General features: G+C 46.5%; 1 protein-coding gene and 1 long non-coding RNA gene across 11 annotated transcripts in view; one reads left to right on the plus strand and one right to left on the minus strand.

The window, feature by feature from the left end:
* Positions 1-21212, minus strand: part of LOC127063793 (agrin-like) — a 235553-nt gene that overhangs the window by 182503 nt on the left and 31838 nt on the right. For 3 of the 10 annotated variants that reach the window (XM_050993984.1, XM_050993986.1, XM_050993981.1), the window contains exon 1: positions 4742-6053. The exons of 3 other annotated variants lie outside the window; for them this stretch is intronic. Coding sequence is in view for 2 of the 7 variants with exons in the window: in XM_050993991.1 (XP_050849948.1) it covers positions 4742-4757 (16 nt within the window). In the remaining 5 variants the exon portion in view is untranslated. Of the gene's footprint in view, positions 1-4741; positions 6060-21212 lie in introns of those variants that run through there. 4 more of the 10 variants (XM_050993991.1, XM_050993990.1, XM_050993987.1 and 1 more) reach the window with 3 other exon arrangements.
* The window catches only part of LOC127063807 (uncharacterized), a 193766-nt gene that overhangs the window by 104493 nt on the left and 68061 nt on the right, over positions 1-21212 (plus strand). The window lies entirely within an intron of this gene.

Consider the following 21212-nt stretch of genomic DNA (forward strand, 5'->3'; position numbering starts at 1 on the left):
CGTCTCTTTTCGATGCAGCTACCTCTTCCTCTTCGTCATCGTCCTTTTTCACGGTTGCAGTGCGCCGACGCGAGTAGGATGGTAATTGGATAAGTTAATTAGCTTTTTAAATGAAACTTTGTCGAGCTTTTAGATGCTCCCTTTTTTCCTTCTCGGCAACTGTACCTCATCGTTGACGTCTTCGTCGTAGTGCTCATGGTGGACGTGGCCCGTATTCCTTTCGAGGAGCCTTGAAATAAGCGCAAAAGCCAGCAAACCCTCTCTCTCTCTCCCCCCCTCCTCTCTCTCTCTCTCTCTCTCTCCGCATCTTCTGACCCTTAATTGAAGCTATAACAGGTCCGTAGCCTCGAGCGCTCTTAATGCAGCGGGACTGCGTCACTTTAATTGAAAGTGCACGGATTCCTCTGATAGCTGTGGCCGCTTCGAGGTGCGGCGCTACAGGAGGAGTAAGGTATTTATCTTAAATGTACCTTGAATTGCGTTTCCTACTAAACGCAGACCGAACGTCACGCTCCGTGTGTGTACAGAGAGAGAGAGAGAGAGAGAGAGACCGTCCTTCGCGGTAAAATACCGTTACAGACATTTTCGTTATCGCATGATTTTATTTCATCTTTATCTTTTTAGGCAAAATGTTATTGTTTCATACGTAACTTTGTAAATATTCGATTCGTCGTTCCAATTTTATCGTTCTTACTCGGCATTTTTTCCGTTCGACGAAAGCTGATTCGAACGCTCGAAAAAGTAATCCCAGAGATATCGGATTAAGCAGAGTTTTATCAAAGTTTCATTCTTACTCGATGAAGCTCTTTGCAAAAAAATACTCGACAAAAAAGATTTAAGATATTATTTCGAAAAAGCGTACCTTTTCGAATTTTTATTTGTTCCGTAAAAATCGTTTGCGAATAACGTAACAAATATCGTGAAAACGTTAAACGTCGTTTTGATACGATTACAGATGTCGTATTCATAAAGCTCGCGGTATAAAGTTCTTTCGGTGAACGATGGAAAGGGATTAGAACGACGAAGATGGAATAACGATAGTACGGTATTGCCGAGTAACGCGTTTAGATGTAATTCAGACGACGATGTCCGTGGTACTCGTAAGTCAAGTTACACCACACGGCGTCCGAAGATTTCGGGCAGTCCAATTACAGCTCTGAGTAATCATCCAAAGTTACGAGTTGCCGTTAACAAGTATCCTACTCTTGGAGTATTAACGCAGTTCCTGTTTCTTAGCCTGGATAATTCCTCGAAATCGTGTCGGAAACTTCCCATCCGTATACGTAGTGAGAAATAGAGAAAGAGAGAGAGAGAGAGAGCACCATTTTGACTAACGCAAGATCTCTCGGCAAGAGTAAAGATCGATTCGTCGTTGTTAGAAACGTAATTCCTAATTTATGCGTATTTGCGCGTTATTCGATAATATAGCGTGCAAACAAGGCGTAAAAGGAGGAATAGATCGAAGGCGCTTACGTAAAAATATATGTTTATGTTGCATCTCCTTTTCGTTTCTACCCGAAAAGCATCCGTTCGAGGATTCATCGTGTATATTTAAGTGCTTTTACTAGATCATTCCTCTTAACGCAGTTGCTGCAGGCGCATGAGTATATACGTATTTACTTACACACGTATGCAAATTCTCGGAATCGGTATAGCTTCGCCGAGTCGCGATAGACGCAAAAAAAAAGTGTCTCGGTACTACGAGCTTTCTACATACGAACGTCGCTGACCTACATAGGTTCTCGGAAGAGCCGCTGGCACAATGACCCACTTAATTTCTCGGAAAACGGTCGGACCTTCGAAGTTAATGTCTACGAAACGATAACTTTTATTTTAACGAGACGAACGTCGTTCTCGTCGATAGATTTTGTTGTACGCGTTGTGAAATAAAACTAGTAGACGGATCGTAGTTCGAGTCGACTCGAGTCGATTCTCGAACGGGCTGAAGTATTCGCCAACGTCTTCCTCTTTTACGAGGCTATAGCATAAAGGCCGTGTATAACCTCGTATATGCGTACGCGATACCACGACGACGACGGCTCGAAAAAACGATCGATGCGACGAATATCGGAGTCGCGAAAGTTGAAAAAGTCATTTGTTTCCTCGAATAATCCTACCGTACGAGATAAAATGTGAAAAATAATAAAGTTTTGAAATAAAGAAAACAAGGACTACATGCAATATGCGAAAACGTTTTGGACATTAAAATGATGAAATAATGTGCGCATACGAGTGTTCTTTCATTCGCCAGTCCAATGTCGAATGAAAGGGAAAAAAGAAAAAGAAAGTAGATATGAAAAGTGCGCACCGTACGAATGAAGGCTCGTGCTCCCTAGGAGAGCACTTTTTCGACAAAGATAAAAAGCTAGAAAAAGCGAGCTAATGAGAATCCCGAAAGAATGACGCAATGGGAGATTAAAGGAGCGAAGTAAAATACGAGAAAAGACGAAATTATTGGCCTTACGTTTTTTTTCGACAACTCGCTATCGTATATTCGTGCGAACGTCGCGAAACGGGGGAGAAAGATACGACGTTGATAGAGAAATGCGAATTAAAAGTTTGTACTACGAACCAAAGAGCTCCAAAAAAAAAAGAAGAAAAAAGAAAAAAAAAAAACAAACGATTCAACGTATATCGACGAATAATAGCTGAGAATGGAAGTAACGCTATTATAATACGTTGAAAACAAACGTCATTAATTCTTTTGTTCCTTCGAGCGTAGAAATAATAGTAGCGCCGGTAATCGTGACCGTTCGCGAGTCTTTCATAACGACAACGCTGCGAACCAACCAACGATTTCAATGGACAAAGGATCCTGTCGAGTAGAGTCGACAAGGAAAAGAGAGAAAGTACCTTTGGTAGGGCATACGCGAAGAATGAAAGGGAGAGAAAAAAAGAAAAGAGAAGTGACGGAAGGCGAGTAATTAATTATCCATCGAACAAGAAAACGGTGGAGTCCGACGAAACGCCGATATTACTACTTGCCGCAAAAGAAGCCCTACGAAACGTCGCCGTCATTCTCGTTCTCGCTTTCTACGAGCTACGGTTTTTCTTTCTCGATGAATGAGAGAAAGTACTCGCATAATTAATACTCTTAACTTTTCTTTCAAAAACAGGACGTTCTTTGCGTCGAGCAAACGCCGACAATAATGACAGCGCTCGCTATTCCCAACGGTCCTTAATCAGCGCGACGGAGGCGCGCATACGTGCGTACGAGTACGTACGTACGTACGTACGTGCGAGATCTATGAAAAATATTAAAACCTGGATTAGTCGTACAACGGAAGATTCGTGCCGCGATGCGATTACGTTTTAAGACGCAAGAAACTATATATATGCGCGCTCGCAACAAAAATGTTACAACCGTCGATGGCTACGAACACAATATCGCGTGTGATTCGAGGATTCGAATAAACTCGTTACTCCATAATTCCTTTCATTCAATAGCACTGCGAAAAGCAGCGAGCACCGTTAATTAACATTTATCAACACCCTTCAACAATAACTCCTTTTAAATCGTCGGAAACTCACGAGTCAAACATTCGTACGATCATAGATAACGAGCCCACCGAGTAATTTCCAATGAGCTTCATTACAGTTCCCTTCAAAGTTTCCAGACCAATCAGGACTTTATCTTTGCCGTCATCGTTACAACGGGGAGAAGGAGAGAGAGAGAGAGAGAGAGAGAGGAAGAGAAAGAGATGGTGTATACCGTGCCAATCGATTCTCTCGAGATCGCGAGAACTTAAGCAGCAGGTGTAAGCTTCGGGGTAAACTTTCCTGCGATTAAGACAGGCAAAGCACGGAATTACCAGCAGATAGCCGAGCTTACTAACGTTTCATCGAGATTTCGATGAAAACGATGAACGTGATTATCGTACGTGATCGATAACAACGCGGTTTCTATCGTTAATCACGTTATATGTTCGAAAAACTATTCGATCGAAGATCCTCGAAGAGGACAGATCCGTGCGATGTATCGCTCGATTACGAGAACGCGATCTTCAACGTCCGAAAGCAAATTCGATCTCGACGTTTTGCGCTTTCGACTTCTCGAACAACGTTTCGAAAGTGAAACGACGGGTAAACGAGCGACGACGCCGTTTCTCCGGACGTTTCGTCGGAACGAACGATGGCACGAACGAGACATCGAACGAAACGCGGTGGTAAAAAGCGATCCCCCTCTCGTTAATCTTCCGCCGTGTATCTCCGTTCCAAATATTTGCCGTTGACGCACGATACGCGACGAACCGAGACGAAGAGGACGCACGAATCCTCCAGAATGACGCGAGTTGGCTTCCTCGCGGACGATTTGAGAAAAAATGAAGGGAAAAGAAAAAAAGGATCGGAGACGGATCATCGTTCTCTGGAACTCTCGGTCACGTGACTCCTCGCACAAGAACGTAACTCGCAAAAACCTAGTCCCGCTACAAATCGTCACGGAACGTACACGCGAGATTTTTATTGCTTTTCTCAGTTTCCTCGAGAAACTTTCCTACCGACGTATTCCTCTCGCGTCAAACTTTCGAGCAAATACCCAACGTATTTCCGATCCGTCTCGAAAGGCATCGATCTTACGAAGAAAAATAAGAGGAGACCGGCGTGCGATGTAATTTCGTCGTAAAATCGATCACGACGCAATCGTTATCTCGCGACGCGGTACCAAAAGAAAAATACAAAAGGGAAAACGTGCAGCTCCGAATGGCGATATCATCGGGTCGCGATGCCAACAAATATTTACCTGTCGCCCTTGTCATTTCTTCGTTCGCGTCCGGCAAAGGCGCAGCCCTTTCATTAACGCGTGCGGTAGATCCACCAGCCCGTTAGGGCAACGGCTCGACGAGTCGCTCGCTCTCTCTCTCTCTCTCTCCTTCCTTTTCCCTCCTTTCACCGATCGCGCTCTTCGTCTCGAGGCACCGAGAAAAAAGCAACGGAACGCTTCTCCCTTTTCTTCGTCGTCGAAAGGTAGGTCGGCCGCGCGAACTCGCCTATTACGAACTTTTTGCGAGTTCGATCTTCGTCCGACGTTCCAAGAACGGACGATAACAGTTCGATATTTCTTCGGGATTTCTCGAGAAGGTGCGATCCTATCGAACGTCGAGATTCTCAGGATTTGCGGTCGTTTTTTCGAGGACGCGACGCGACGCAACGTTGCCCCGCCACGAGACCGCGATGGCTATCGCGCGCGTTGGGACCTCCGTATATCGATCCCACGCTCGCAAAACTCGCGAAACGAGAACGCTTATATTTCTTTCTCTCCCACTCTTTCTCTCCACGAGAGCACGGGGATTCCCGCGGACGATTTGTTCGCGACAACGAGGTACGTCCGTCTTTTTTTTCTTCTTTTCCGTTTGTTTTTATCGTCTCGAGATACGTGTCATTTACGCTCTCCCCTCGAACCTATTCGACGCGAGAAACAACGACGAATGTACATCGTCGTACGAGCGAGCGTCTCGCGAGAGGGAAAACGGAAGCATTCTTCGTCGTCGAACATTCGATTTGTTTCGGATCGTCGGTAAATGACCACTGCGAGATCGTTCCTTCACTTTTCACCTTTCACTCTCGTTATTCGTAGTATCCGAAAATATTCGATATTCGGCGCACAGGATTATCAAAGAAACTCGCTCGCTCGTCGTCGTCGTCGTCTTCGTCGTCGTCGGAAGAGAAGAAACGTGATCCAACGAGCGACTAATCCGGATCTCGAGTTCTCATCGTGGAAGGCTTCCCGATGTCCCTTGGAGATCGATCCATGGTTTACGGTGCTTCCTAGTTGTAGGGGTGGCGGCATTCGATCGAGGACGCGAAGGAACGTTTATCCATGAAATCTCGAGCGATCGAGAGGGAAAAGCGGAAGGTAGAAGAGATTACGAGGGACGAGCGACGAGGAAAACGAAGCCGATAAAGGTCGCCGACGGGACGCGAAGGCTCGGCACGCGAGCTTGCCGGCCGACTGAAGCACGGCTCGAGCGTCGAGCGAGCCCAAACCCGAAACTCGACTCGTCTCCGTCGGTTCTCCTCTTCGTGTCTCTTCGCCCCTCTCCAATGCCCCTCCTCTCCTCCTCGTCGCTCTCTTTTCCTTGGGGACACGGGGGCAGGAGGTACTCTTCGGGGTTGAAACGAACGAACGAGAGAGAGAGAGAGAGAGAGAGAGAGAGAGACCATGCGCGCGGAGGGATGGAAGCGAAAGGGCGGGAGCACTCGGCGCGTGCGCCAGGTGAATCGCCGGACGAAGAGGAGCATCGCGAGCGTATACTTTCCACCTGACGTTCGTGCTACTTCCTTCTGCTCGACGGATTTGACGTATTTAGAAAAAAATAGTCTTGACTCGTTTCGATTCTTCCTGCGATGCGAATACTTTTTCTTCTGCCTCGATTAATACAGCTAATAAAAGTATACCTTTCGAAGCGTCGTTAAAACTTTCTTTTCCTTTCTCTCTTCTCGACGATGCAAAGTTTCATCTTCTGGGTCCAACGTCTTCGAAGCTCTCGAACGACGAAGCATCGATTTTTCTTTCTCGAAACGGACCCCCCCCCCCGAACGAACGATTCTCGACCAAGTTTATTCGTACGTATTAATATTCGAGGCGATACGAAACTCTCATCGATCTTTCACGAATCCTTAATGATTCGTCGCGAGATCCGTAAGAGATTTAAAAGCCAAAAGGGTCGTTTTACAGTCTTTCGAGCTCTCGTCGAATTCGGATATATCGGTGGAAACTCGAATGCACTGACGTCGTTTTCGATTAATTAACGTCAGTCACGATAAATCAATCGAATCGTTGTTCTCGATGCAGTCGACGATTCTCCGCGGATACGCCGTCTTGATTCTGCTCTCTCCCTCTCTTCCTCCCACCCTCTTTCTTTCTCGTCTTTGCTCCGTACCCCCAACGTTTCGATGTAGGGGATCAATCACTTCCGAAACCACTTCCGCCGAACTTTGGCAACGCGTCTTACCTTGCTCGACGATGCCGTCGCGTTGCCCCGTTACTACTTCTTCCTACCAACGCGGGCAAAGGCAAAAAGGTCAGTATCGTAGCCGAGAAACGCGCGATCCTTCCCAACTTTTGTTATCGCTTTCGCAACGATAATCGAGTACGCTCTGCGAGTCGTTCAGCGAAAAACTCGATCCATCCTTCTACCTCTGCTTCCATCTCTTGGATTTCTTTTCCACGATTGGATTTCTATTCACGACGAGTCCAAGACGGAGTAATCGCCGCGAATGCGGTAGTTCGTTCCTCAGGAATTTAGCCTTTAACAAATTCTTTCGCCATCTTTTCGAGTTTTATCGATTTTTCGACAAAAATCGAACGACGAAAGGACGCAGCATGGAGGTCGGCTCGCAAAGAGCCTGCAAAGCGAGCCAAATTCCATCGAGCGAGGTCACTTAATGAGTACAGACAATAACGATAATCAAGATAACGCAGGCAGCGGCGAGCCGCGAGAGATCCGTTTAGCCTCGATCAAATTGCCGCTATTATCAGTTATCGAATTATTACAGCAAATTGTTCGCGTTTGCCTTTAACCAGGCTTTACCAACTGTATCATAGCGGCAAAGCAGCGAGCTCCGCATCTTGTTTCTCCTCGCTCGTTTTCACTCGGAGACTCTTCTCTCTCGCACGAACGGATTCGTCCTCGTTCTCGTCTACGTTTCCGTCGCGTTCTCGTTGCGACTCGCGCCCTCGGTATCCGCGACCAGGTGCACCGTCGTTCGCGTAAGCACGCACGGTAAATTCCAAGTCGGAGAACTTTGTACACGCGCGCGCACAAACACTCGCACCGTTACGTAGGAATGCGACGCGACGCCGGCGAAACGTGCCGCTGCCATCCGCATAGTGCTAGCTTCTAGAAAACGGCACGAGCATACCAGGAGAGACGGAGACAGAAAGAGAGAGAGAGGCAAAAAGAACCTCGACGATCGACGCTACGTACGGCATGTATCTTCGTTTCTACCGGATACGATCATAATACGCTAAGTCTGAATTATAGGTATTGGCAATAGCTTTCCGGCACATCCCGTAGAAATATTCTCTTACGCGTTTCTACCTTCCTAGTTTTATCTTCCTCTTTCCTTCTAGCCTTACCGCAAGGATGAGCCTTGCGAACAAAGTACCGCTACCTATGCTTTATGGTTATTTTCTTCCTTCCCTTCCTCTCCTTTCGCCTTTCGTTCCTTCTTTTTACTTCGGAAGGCTCCTCCTCTCTCCTTTGGCTCGTTTAATCCAACAATAAGCTGTTCGAACGAAGGGAAAAAGAAAAGTTTACGCTTTCTTTCGGAGGTACAATGAGAATGACGAGAGGGAGAGAAAAAGGAAGAGGAAGAAAAACGAAGGGAGGTACATTAGGCGAATTATGCAGCTTGAGATCATTTATACGTTTTTATATCTCACTCGTGACTCCTACTCTCCGGTGACCGGCATAAGGCCTTGAATAACGATCCGTGCCGTCGTAATAATAGATATCTATGTATGGATCTCCCTTATCTCTTTGACCGTACATTAAAGCAACCCTTTCCGTAGGTAGGCTCCCCTCCGTGTCTCATTTCCCGGTACACCACTCCAGTAACGCGTATCGTGCCGTGTCGTTTTTCAAACTGTCCGCTGGGCACGCGCGACCCCTTCCTCTCGGCGCGTATACGCTCGCCGAAATTCCGCAGGGCGGAACTTTCGATCGGCACCGAAACGACGAGAGTGACCTCGTTCGCGATGTCATACGCGATCGTTGATACGAGAGAAAATAAGTCCAATCTTTTTTTTCTTTCGATGTGTCCCGGTGCATTCGAAAAGGATCTGTCGATCGTGGTTGAAAGGGAATAAGGGAAAGAGCGAAAGAATAAAGGCAGAGGATGAAAATAGACAGAGAGAGAGAGAGAGAGAGAGAGAGAGAGAGAGAGAGAGAGAGAGAGAGAGAGAGAGAGAGGGTAGAGCGAATAGATTGGAAACTATGTCCGTCTCGAATTCAGCCTTATTACATAGACGCTATGCCGGCTGGGAGTCTCGTTCGGATATCCTAGAAGGGGTTAGAAGTAGAGACGATGGTTTCGGTCGGCGAGTGTTCTCGAATCTCGGTGGGGTTAATAGTCGAACGTGCCTGAAGGGATCCGGTAGAACTGCTGCGGGTCCGCTTCCTGCTTCTCCTCCGTTCCATTATTGTTCGTTTCTAAAAGATCGAATCTCTACCATTCGGTCTCTTGTTCCCTACAACCGCTCCCTAACCCATCCACAAGCACCTTTCCGTCACTCGCTCGTCATAATCTCTCTCGCTCCGCGTTCGTGCAACTTGCCTGTCTTGCCGCGATAGATCACCCACTCGAGATGTTCGAGGCGTCGTCTCGAGCGTTAAACTCGAAACGTCGATACTCGGCCATCTTTCACGTTTCGCGCGAATCGCCGATTCGATTCGAGTTTATTCGTGCGTTAGTTACAACGCGTTCGAATTTGGTTAAAACCAAATTCGGTTTTCCAAGACACGCATTTTCGTCGATGTAATAGTTCGGTAGGAGAAAATAGGGAAATCCGTAATTGAATATAATTCGGTAGAGCGCGAAGCTTCGTGGTCACGATCGTTATCTTGTTTCAATTCTCTCGCGATAAAAGTGAAAATCTTCTTCGAAAATCATCGTAAGATATAATATTCTACTCGTTATTAACGCCGATAATGAATGAGGTTCGCCGGAACGAACCTCGTCATTTTTAACGTTGAAAATTCGAAATAACGTTTGGCAATCCATCCGCCAGGTAGGTCTCTATCCACGTCGAATACCTCGTACGTCCAATTACGAAAGAGCGTTATTACGTCGAATTCGATACGATCGAATTATCTTTCGAGATGCCCTCGTTTCGTCGTGGAAACTCGTTTTGGATGTTCTTCCTTTCCGCGAGTATTTTATCGAACGTCGTCGACGACGAGTCGCAAAACGAACGAATTTTATACATATAAATAGCAAACGCCAAACCACGAGGAATCGTCGAATTCCCGAGGAATATAACGATATTTACCGGAAAATAAAATATTACGGACGTTTCTTGACGATAACTCGCCTATATTACGTGGACAAATTCCATAAATGGAATGTACTCGCGTGATGACAAACGGCGCATAGGCAAGAGCGAGCGCGAGGGCGAAGGCGACCTCGCAACGTCGGCTAGTCGGCCACGAAAGCACCGATCCGTTTATCTAAAGAAAATTTATCTTAAGTACCTTCTACATGGGCGCGCGCATTCAGAACGATACACGAATAGCCAGGAGATCGATTGTGGTCGATGCATAGGATGCTCGAACGTACACACGTACGCGGACTTACGTGCATAGATTCTACTTCCAGTCGAAAGTTCGCGCAACGCCAAATTTCATTGGCCTCTTCCATGGAGAACGCTGCCTCGAGTGGAAGGGAGATAACTTTCTATGCAAACAAAACCGAGACACCGTTCTCCCACGGAAATCTGTCTCGTCATCCACCTCGTAGAATCGCCGATCGTGCACCAAAGAAAGCTCGAATTTCTCTCTCCTGAGTCGAACGTCAGCCACGATCGATATGTTTTCCCACGAGCACCCTTCCTATCGTCGCGACCGTACAACCTCGACGTAAACAGGAAAGTGCAACAAATCCATATCCGTATGCTCTTTTCGTCGGCTCTCAAACCTTGATCATTGCATTTTGCTTCGTAATTTTCTTATACCTCTTTTTATCTCTTGTAAGCGAGACGGCATCTCTTCGTACCTCGATTTGTTCTTTTTCTTTCCCTTATGCAGCGAAAACGAGAAAAGGCGCCGAGGCGAGGTAACAATGTAATTTTGTGGCCGTAACGTTCCAACGAGAGAGAACAAGCCGAGAACGCGACAAGATTGTCTTTCGCTCGGTGCTTAAGGATTTATATGCTCGCGTCTATGCCGAGCACGCGCGCAAAAGAACCATCCACCGCTTTAAGCGGAGATAATATACATCGAATTAAGCGGACGTTGCCCCGCGGTGCTCTACGTATATGTACGTCGAACTTTGTTGCGGCCTTTGATACGAACAAACATAACTACGGGCGATATCGAGGAGAACCGTGTAATCGAGTGTTTCAGCGAAATGGTAAAAGAAATATTTACGGAGTATCGTGAAGATTTTAAGCAAAAAATAAGTATCCGACGAAGGAAACATTTGGAAGATCTAGATCGGAAGTTGAGTTGGACAGAATTTGTTCGAAGACTAAATAATACTCGACATTGTATGTACTTTGTATATTTGTAAGAGATATATGTGTGTGTGTGTGTATATATACATATACATATATATATATATATATATATATATATATATATATAGAGGGAGAACATTATACACGCTCCTCCATGTTCCTCTACAATGCGAGGTCACGACGTTGCTGGATATTGCGATACCACGGAATTTCAAGATGGCCGTGTCCCGGAGACACGAGGATGCCGAGAGCAAAAGGAATTCAATTTCGTGCTCCGCGTCTTTTGTGCGAAAGGTTATACAGGTATTTATGTGTAATATCGACTATCGCTCGCGCATCGATATTTTTATCTCGAGGGAGGAAAAGAAAGAGAAAGGGAAGAAGCAACGGCGAAGGAAGAAGACGGGGTGCAACGTCGAAGAATATCAAAATCCTTTCCGACACTTTTACCCATCGCTCGTTACCGACGCGAAGGGAGTCAATGATTTACGCGAAGATAGTCATCGTCCAACGCGCTTTCGACCGATTCTTTTCGACATTTTTCTTAAAAAAGAAATGGATTCCGGAATGGAAACGATAATTACGTTGAGGAACGAGAATCATTGTTTTCCGAGACTCGAGTGTTCTCGAAGTAAATGAATTTTTCTTTCTTTTGCCAGCAAGGAATCATTACTTCAATCAATATTTAAACGATTAATTACAAATTCATTCGCGGGAAGACCAAAAGAACGCTCTTGAGAACGATTCTGACACGTTCGAAAGAGACAAGGCAAGAGTTTGAGAAGAACTTTTGATAAAACAAGTTTGCCTTTTCCGTGAGCGCATACCGTAAGAACCTCGATAAAGATCGTTTCAATTGCCCGTTCAATTACCAAGCACGATTCGTCCAAGGTAACTTTCCGAGGGAAAAAGATCTGCCTGTTACATTTAGGTATATGGATATACATTGTATTTCCTCGGACTCGCCACTTCCGTATAAATACAGTCTCCTTCGAACAAACAAAAAATCAAGAAAAACTTTTCTGAAGAAGAAAGAAACTTCCTCGTAGCGTATCTCTTTGAATCGTCAGTTCTCTCTCTCTCTCTCGTTCTCCTCCCTCTCTCGTACCTTTGAAAAGCGTCTATTCTCCCGACCGCTTTTCTTGTTATAAAGACTTATTATACGTACGACGTTGTGCGTGCATCTTGCAAATCTCTATAGGGTAGCCAACTTTTCGAAGAACGCAAAGATGAATAAAAGTAGAAAAAGAAAATGAGATTCCTATCATCGATCCGTCGCTCGATCGAAGTAAAATCATCGACCACGAGCAAGTAAGCAATTTATAGAGTGTATCGGTCAGCGTGCGAGCTAGGCATCCAACGAGCGAAATGGGCTTTTACGCGACGTGCGAGTGAGATGGAAAGAGGGCCGTCCGAGATTCGCGCTCAAGCTGAAATTGTATGCGATGTGGTCTCTCGACCGAGGTTTACCTGCGCGCACCATTGTGCACAAATGCTTTGCGCGTGTATCATACCGAGAATGAAGAGCGAGAGGGAGCAAGAGGAAGCTACTAGTACCTGGTCAGGCCGTTCTCTACCATACGAGAGCAGGCATAGTTTGAGGCGACACCTAACCTGAAATCGCTTGACCCGTCGTTACTAGCACCGTGCTGGTGGCTGCCGAAGAGAACAAGGACGACCGAGAGAGAAACGGGACAAAGCGCGTGCGGCCGGGAGAGAGAGAGAGAGAGAGAAAACGGGCAAGAGTGGGAAAAGGAAGGGTCGAATGGGCTGGAGAGGGAGAGAGAGAGAGAGAGCACGACTGTGTTCCGACGTAATATGGGCTTGTTCCCGTTTGCGACGGGGGTTCAGCCGCGCTTTGCAATTAGCCTTTGTCGCGAGTGCACCGACCAACAGTCCACCCTCCCACTTTTCTCCTCCACCTCCTACACGTACCTTCTCTCCTTTCACTCCTCCCCTGATACCACCGCTACCACCACCACCACCGCCAACATTACCCGCCGTTTCCCTTCACCGAACCTCGACGTGACATCCAACCGTCCAAGCAGTCGCTTTAACGCGCGAAAGAGTGCGCGAAACACAAAAAATAATTGCTAGCTTTGCGGCTCTCGGGCTATACCACCATTTTCGTCTCTTTCCTTCTGCCGTTTCACGCGACCTCCGCGTTTTCTCTCTCTCTCTCCTTTCTCTTTCCTTTTCGTCGTTTTCTACACGCAGCTATATCATATGTTTAACGTAGATACGCGTATCGAAATCTAACGCGATTTTTCCCGTAATTTTTCTCCGCCTCGTAGAACAATTTCGTGGAACGAAGCGATACGTTGTAATTAAAATACAAACACGAGTCCTATCGCTACGAGTTGCGTTCGTTGGTATCGATTATACGACAAGCTTTATCCTCGAGTAGCAATTCGCGAATCGTCTTTGACGTGAACGGATTCAAAATGGGCTTCTACTCTGACGACTTTATCGAATCGTCTTACGGGCGAGATGAGAGTTCAATGTCCCGTACGAATCGCGATATACACGTGATTAAGAGTAGATTCAAGCGGTGTAATAGGGTGTATTCGAGCGTGCGCTCTGAGAACACCGACGTTCGAATATATTTGGCAAACGGAACGATCGCAATTTGGCTCGCACGATTTGTCGAAACTTCGAGTCTTCGACCGTTTTATCGATGATTCTCGGACGAACTCCGTGTACTCGCGCAGTAGTAAGTGAAAACTTCAACGGGATCGGCGTTGGCCCGTGAATGACGTCCTTTCTTAAAATAAATGCTTTACATGCGGTGATATTGAAAAATTAATTTCGTCGATGTGAGATCCGACGAACGTGTGTGTGCACGTGGATGCGGACTATTTCTGCGGTATCTTCGGGCGTACGAGCAAATGTAGGCTATCAATTATTTTTCCTTTTCTGTCAATAATATCGGAGAATTATCGATGTCTGCCACATATAAAACGTCATTCGACGCTATACGACGGCATTATTGAATCGCGCTATTATCGGTTTGGAAAAATATTAATCCGGTGGATACCGTTCGGAGATATATACAGTACAAAAGTATCGCGTTTGAGGATCCTTGAGACAAGGCGACGAGGAGTCGACGTTGACTAGCCTTTAACTCGTTACGTTACGGACGATAAGAAAGAAAGGAGGGACAGAAATCCTTTCTAAAGACGAATATATCCTCGGTCCTTCGAGTTTCGATGATTTATCATCGGCGCGAAGCTTCCGGCGGCATCTAACGAAGAATCGTTTGAAAGCAGCGAATATTATGCAAACGAACGGGCGAACGAACTAACAATAAGTACCTAAGATGATTATTGTATGAATTCAAAGTAAGCAAAGCCTTCTCTTCTTCTCCCTCGATCCCGTCGTCCACGGTCGACACTGGATTCGAGCGGGGGTGCTAGAACGAAAGTGGAATTCAAATTGTTATTTTAATATTTATCACCCGCCTCTTAAATCCCTTGGAAGCCCGTCTGCCCGCGGGATACCGAATCCACCTTGAAGCATAATCTTCTCTGAAAAATGCTAAACGCCCAGCTTAGCGCCTCAATATTTCAACCGCGTTTCAACCGTTATATAAACCAGAGAGATTCGTCGGTTGTTAATCTCGAGAGAAAAGGAAAAATACGGTTGCGGGCGCGCGAGCGCTCTCGCGGAAAGCGAGATATAGCTGGGTACGTAAGTAGGTGTACGTAAGTAGGTACTTACACGGGTACGTATCGACGCCAAGTCGAAAAGTTGAGAAGGGCTGATTACGATACGCGAAACGGTACCTACGTCGGAATCGCGCAGCTTACGCGTCGTCCGAAAAAGCTCTCTCTCTCTCTCTCTCTCTCTCTCTCTCTCTGCCTCCCTGGCGAGCAAGGAAGGAAGAGGTGGGAGAGGCTAAAATCGTGTCGGCTCCAATTTTCAACGAGCGCGAAAAACGGTCGAGCAGGTACGATCGACGAGCGATCGAAAACGTTGTAACGAAAACTTTAAGCACGAGTCGAAGGGTTGATTTTAATCGGAGGTTATGCTGCCGGCAATAATCGGCAGTTAACCGAGCTCGGAGCATCCGGGAGCTGGGGTTCGCTGATAACGGACTTAGGAGGGTTGCTCGCGGAGAGAAGCAAAACCCCCTACACGGTGGCCACCGAACGTGTTCCGATTCCGAACTCGACGCTACACCGTCACGGTTATATCGCCACGAGGGAGAGAGCCTCGAGTTAACGACGCTCCTCCGTTCCACGTACGTCGATACGAGATAATCGATCGATCGTCTTCTTAATTAGTGGCCAACCATTTAGAATGCCGATTCAATTACACAGTCACGTAATCTGCTTACGCGGCAAGCTCGGCTCCCTTCCACCGCATCGATGTCAGCTTGACTGGTCGTTTGGGTAATCTGACGCGTGCGTTCTGCCTTGTGTCTCTCTTTCCTTCGATTCCATCGATTCGATCGATTTCGATTTGCGCTCCTCGATCGCTCGTCCGGCTCGATATTTTTTGCAATATCTCGAGGATGCGATAATAAATTCGATAATGAGGTAACGTGGATCGATCGCGCGAAGGGCGACGTTTAACGCGCGATGTCTCTTTGCGAGCGTTGATTCCATCGGAGATTTTCCCTGGGAACTAAAAAATAACTGCTGATTCCCCGTGAACGCCGAGGTCTTCTTTCTCCTCCGCTCCTCCTTTATTCCTCTTTCGCTTTCAAGCTTTTTACTTCCTCGCCAGGCGTTTTCCTCGCTTCGCGGAATATGTTCCGGCTTATGAGGGTCTCTTCTCGGCGTCGTGTTTTTTATTCCACCGGAGTGAATGTTTTTAATTCCGTGGAGGACGTTTTCCTCTTTCCATTCGTACGAGCAAACGCAAGTGCGGATCTGTGAGCGAACAATGGAAATAAAAATAATTTCCTTCGCGAAATACCCTCGGCGTTCTTTCCTTCTAAGGTGATTAACTGCGCGAAAAAGAATTTTAATTTGCGCGTTTTAAATGCATCGTCGATGTTTCTCGGTCGGCGTCGTCGATACCGGAACAAACGATCTGTCCTTTCGTACGTACGTTGACTTTCGACGGATCCATCGAGTATCGCATCGATTGACAACGTTGACCTCCTCCTGTCGTCGCACCGTACCCTTTTCCTTCCCTACCGCGAACTCACCTGACCGAATGGAATTTTTCCACTTTACTTTCTAGCTATTCCGCATCGATATCAAATTCCACCAATTCCCTTCTCTTTCCTTTTATTTCACCATATTCCTACCACTTCCCACCGCGCATTTCCCTTTCTGCTATCGTTCCATTTCTCTTTTCTTCTTATCCCATGTCTCGCTCGCCGACACCCGCCGCCTTTTCGCGATAATCCTTAAGAAGGATATTCTATTTTTCCGTTGCTGCGAAAACCGACACAACGAAAGTCGATACGAAAAGGAAAAGTTGGGAAGCTGCTAAAAAAAAAAAAAAAAAGAAGTGGAAAAAACTTTCCGTAGCAATGGGATTGTATCGAGAAGCGTGTAGGAAACAGGAAAATCGATAGAACATCGATAAAGAGTCACCGAGGGAAAGGAATAAATTTCAATCTCTCGACTCCTCGCATTTGTTTGCCGTCTCCTTCGCGCAGGAGGAGGAGTGAGAGAGGGAGAGAGAGAGAGAGAAAGCTCGTCATCGGAGACAGGAGCAAAGACGACTGTCTTCTATCCCGTCTTCCTGTCTCTAATCGGAGATTGCCCTCGGATCTCGTGCTCTCCTTCGCTCGAGTTACGTCGAATACTTCCGAGATAAGCTCGTTACTTAACCCTTCTCTGTTCCTCGGAGTCGTCTCTATAAACCTTGGCTCGAATTAAATGCGCTGCGACGACTCTCGATGACTCGAGAGGAGGAAGAAGGAAAGGGTGGAAACTAGGAAACTAATACGTAGGGTTTCGTCTCTGCTCTAACGACGTAGAGTCGAAAGACGATTTCGCATTCTTCGTCTCGAACAAAGAAATCCTTTCTTCGCTTATGAAACGCGTTCTTTTCGAATTTGAATGCGTCGAAGTTGCGCTATCGCGACACACGCGTCTGAAACAAGAGGACGACGGTACACGTGCAAGTTTCACTTTAGAAATCCTGCGCGATTATTAGTTGAACAAGTAGTTGCCAGGTTTCCGAGTAGGGGTTGGAGGAAAGCGAATGAGAATGAGAGAGAGAAAGAGAGAGAGAGAGAGAGAGAGATGGAGAGCAGGTTCTCGGGAGGGTTAAAGCGAGGCTTGATTAGGCCGCGGCAACTTGTTTCCGTCCGGAACCCTTGCACGAACTTAAACCATATTAAATTGCGCTTAAGTCTGGCGCGTGCTGGAAGCTCTCCGCAAAGATGACGATATGGTAGTTACGAGGAGGAAAAGGGAGAAAGAGAGAGAGAGAGAGAGAGAGAGAGAGGAAGACGAAGTTGAAAGGGTGAAAGTGGGAAGAACCACAGACGACGAGATGTGCCACCCCTAGAGTCAAATGCGAGGAAACTTTGAGGAATTTAATAAGCGCGTAGTCCGCGCAGGTTACGCGTCGTTAATCCAGTTCCTCCGAGAAGGACCACCAGCTTCCAGAGCAGAATATCTCGAAGAAAGTGAAAGATAGAGAGGAGGGAAGAAAATGTTCGCTGTTCCGATTCTCTTAAAAAGTTATACTCCCCCATCTGCAAACGTACTCTCAGGACCTAATTATGCGGCGACACTTTGAAAGAACGTTCCGCAAATGTCCTCGTTTAACTCGACCGTCCGACTTCTTTTCCTTCCAGAAAAAGATACCTATATAGTACATACCTACGCGCGCGCGCATAAACGTAGAGAGAAGAGCGAGGTCTGTACACGCTCGTTAACCCGAAAATTTGTATCCGCCAACGAGATACTCTCCGGCGAAAGGACGAGCTCTTCTCCCTTCCGAAACGACCTATCCTCTCCACAAAAATGTTGCGTTCGGCGTCGTCGGAGCGAGTCACCCTTTCTCTTTCCTCCCCTTTGACGCGATCTCGCGAAATTATACCTCGAAGGGGAGAATGCTTTGAAAAGCGCGAAAATTCGTTATCACGCGTAGAAAGGATCTCCGAGCGAGCGGAAAAAATTCTCGATTTATATATAGCAAAGACGCGTATAGATGTATCGAGTAACTGGCGGTAAACGCGTTGACTTCATCGTCGTTTTTTCGACGGCACGGCTTTGCGACGGCACGGACAGCGGAAGGGAGAGTTAAAACCGTAATTGTGCCGGCACGAAGATTCGCAAGACTCGAATTAACTTCCGTGGTGGATAGCAGCGAGGTCGATCGTCGAGGCGAACGGCAACGATACCGCAGAATCTAGCTTCCGTTCCTGAGAGGATACGAACGTTGTATTCGACCGTATTAGCCGTCCGTGTGTTTACCAGTGGCAAACAGACGAAACCGGTAATTATATTTGACGTCGATTCCTTAAGCACACAAAACGGAATCCGTTACGGATCGCGTCCGTCAAAGAGGTGTTACGTATTCCAACGTACTCAAATGTACTCTTCGGCCCGAACGATGATTGTCCTCTAATGAACGACTTTAATGCGATATCGTTCGGTGAGATTCGATCGAATCGTACGGGATCTCGCTCCTTTCTTAGACCGTCCAATGGACTCCGCTCGATAAGCGCGAGGGGACGGGGTAGAGACGACAATTTGCTTCCTACGAATGCCTCGAGTTCGAATTTTCTACGGATACGATTCTTTAACGAGTCGATTCTTTCGATAGATTATTTTCATTCCCATCGCATACGACGATCCGGGAACGTTCGTACCTACGGGAGATATTCGGTCGAGCTATAGAGCGTCTATAGAGACGAAAGCTGTTTCCGACGAGAGTACACATAGTGCCCTTGTCTAATCTGGAACTCGGTCAGAATGGGTTCGAGTAGACGCAACCCAGATGCTATCGGCTCGAAGCACCTTGCCGGGTCGATATTCCGCCCGAACTTTCTTAAGAGTTTACAAAACGGAATTTTATCGTCGCAAAGACAAATCGATTATCCTTCGATTATTTACCGATTTGTCTTTGCTTCCAACGGTGCGTCCGTTTCCTCTTAACGAGATTAGCGAAGGGTAGCGCGCGACATCGTCGACGATTCGATCGCGTGCCTCTCTGGAGATTATACCGTATTCGAAAGGAAGAGAGATATCGCGTCGCGTAACTTTAATCTTTCTTCATTAGATCGGAGGATTATAGGGCTCATTTACCGAGTACTAATTATAATTTCAGGCGCTTCCGTTCGTCCGAAATGAAATTTTCCTTGGCGCAGTTTATGAGTAAATTAAGAATATTTGCAATTATAAACTCCACGGACAGTAGAGACGAAGACGAAGCGAAGGACGAGCGAACAAAGCTGGAAAGTAAAATAAGCAGTCGTTAAAATTATTTTCCTCGTTTAATCCTCGTCGTCGTTGGGAGATCAAAGGGGAAGCGTCCTCGATGTTTTCGATGATCGACGTCCAATCTGGTAAATCGTAAAACGGTAAACGACACGAACGATTCGACCAATTTCCGTCGATATAAACGCGATCGGAGCAATATCGAGGATAGTCTAATTACTAATAATCATTATTAAAACCATAATTCGGGTTTGTTAGGGAGGAATTCCAACGGCATTAGCATTAAATCGAACGCGCAATGAAATCGAGTATCTCTGAAGGCTATAAAATATAACGAGAGTTTCATCGAACTTGGAAAATCCAACGGGAGAAACGTCGAAATATCCCGTTAAATTCTTTGATATACATAAATCACGCCTTTGGAACTCGATTCGTAACGTAGAAAAGTTGGGCTCTTTGTCAATTTAATCCAAAGTTCCAGGGAAAACATATTTTTCAGCTAATAACTCAAACCCCGACACTTTCTCCACCGAAGCTCCGTCTGCACATTCATATCCCGAGATCGTAAATCAAAGAGCGGTCTTACCGCAAGAGTTTCCATTAGTCCTGGAAAAATTTGTGGATGACAAATATGATTGTTTCACTGACTCACCTGCAACAAAAAGAAAAGGGAAAAGTTGGATTATCCGGTAGTAAGTTTTAGTTGCAGTAGAAACGACGAGAAAAAGTCTCGGGCATGAGCCGAGAACTCGCCGGTGGGTTTAACTAAAGTCGACGTAAATCGATCATATGCAAAACAGCTCGTCGATAAATCTCGGTGGGCCAATAAAATCGTATCAATCAGCCGCGAGCACGACGCACGACGGCGGTGGATACTCTTTTTTCATTGTGAGACTTTTCCAAAGTCGTTCGGACGCGTGCACTTTCGCGCCCGACCGGAGTATCCCCCTCCCCCACCTCCTCTTTCACGGGTGGCGGAAGCGAATGGGTCGGAGATCCGTAAGGCGAGGAGGGAGAAAAAAGATCAGGAAGAAAGTTCGGGGCCGAGAAAGAGAAGAAGGAAGGAAGGAAGGAAGGAAGGAAGGAAGGAAGGAAGGAAGGAAGGAAGAAATAAAAAAAGGAAAGAAGGAAGGAAGAGAGGGTGGCGCGCGCGCGCGCTAGAGCTAGGGGAGGACGAGCACGAAAAAGTTTTTCAAGCCCGTCCGAACATTCTCCGCGAATCCGATCGACTTCCCTATACTTACGTAAGATACGTACGGACCAACTTGGTGTATCGCTTCGAACGAAGAACGGTAAAATATATCCGACGGAAACGGGATCGACGAGTCGGGAAAGGCGACTCGTTCGATTTCCCTTAAGCGTCAGAGATTTCTCAGAGTGTTACCACGTCTCGCGCGGAATGGCGATTGACCTTCGAAAAGGAAGAAGAATAACGCGTATACGCGAGGAACATCGAAACAAACGAAAGATTTCTTTCTTTTACGTTCCGGCCGGAGGAGTTTGAGCGATCAATTTGACGCCTTTGGAAATACCTCGGCGACGTTTCAAACTGAACTAGGAACTAAAGGAATTCGAAGCTAGGAGAAAAAAGAAAAGCTTTCTTAAAAAACGTAAGGCGGCTCGTCTTTCGATCCCTCTTGTCCCGAAACAAAAATAGACGTCTAAGGCGAGGAACG

Source organism: Vespula vulgaris, chromosome 5 (assembly GCF_905475345.1).
Source record: "Vespula vulgaris chromosome 5, iyVesVulg1.1, whole genome shotgun sequence".
NCBI classification, from domain to species: Eukaryota; Metazoa; Arthropoda; class Insecta; order Hymenoptera; family Vespidae; genus Vespula; species Vespula vulgaris.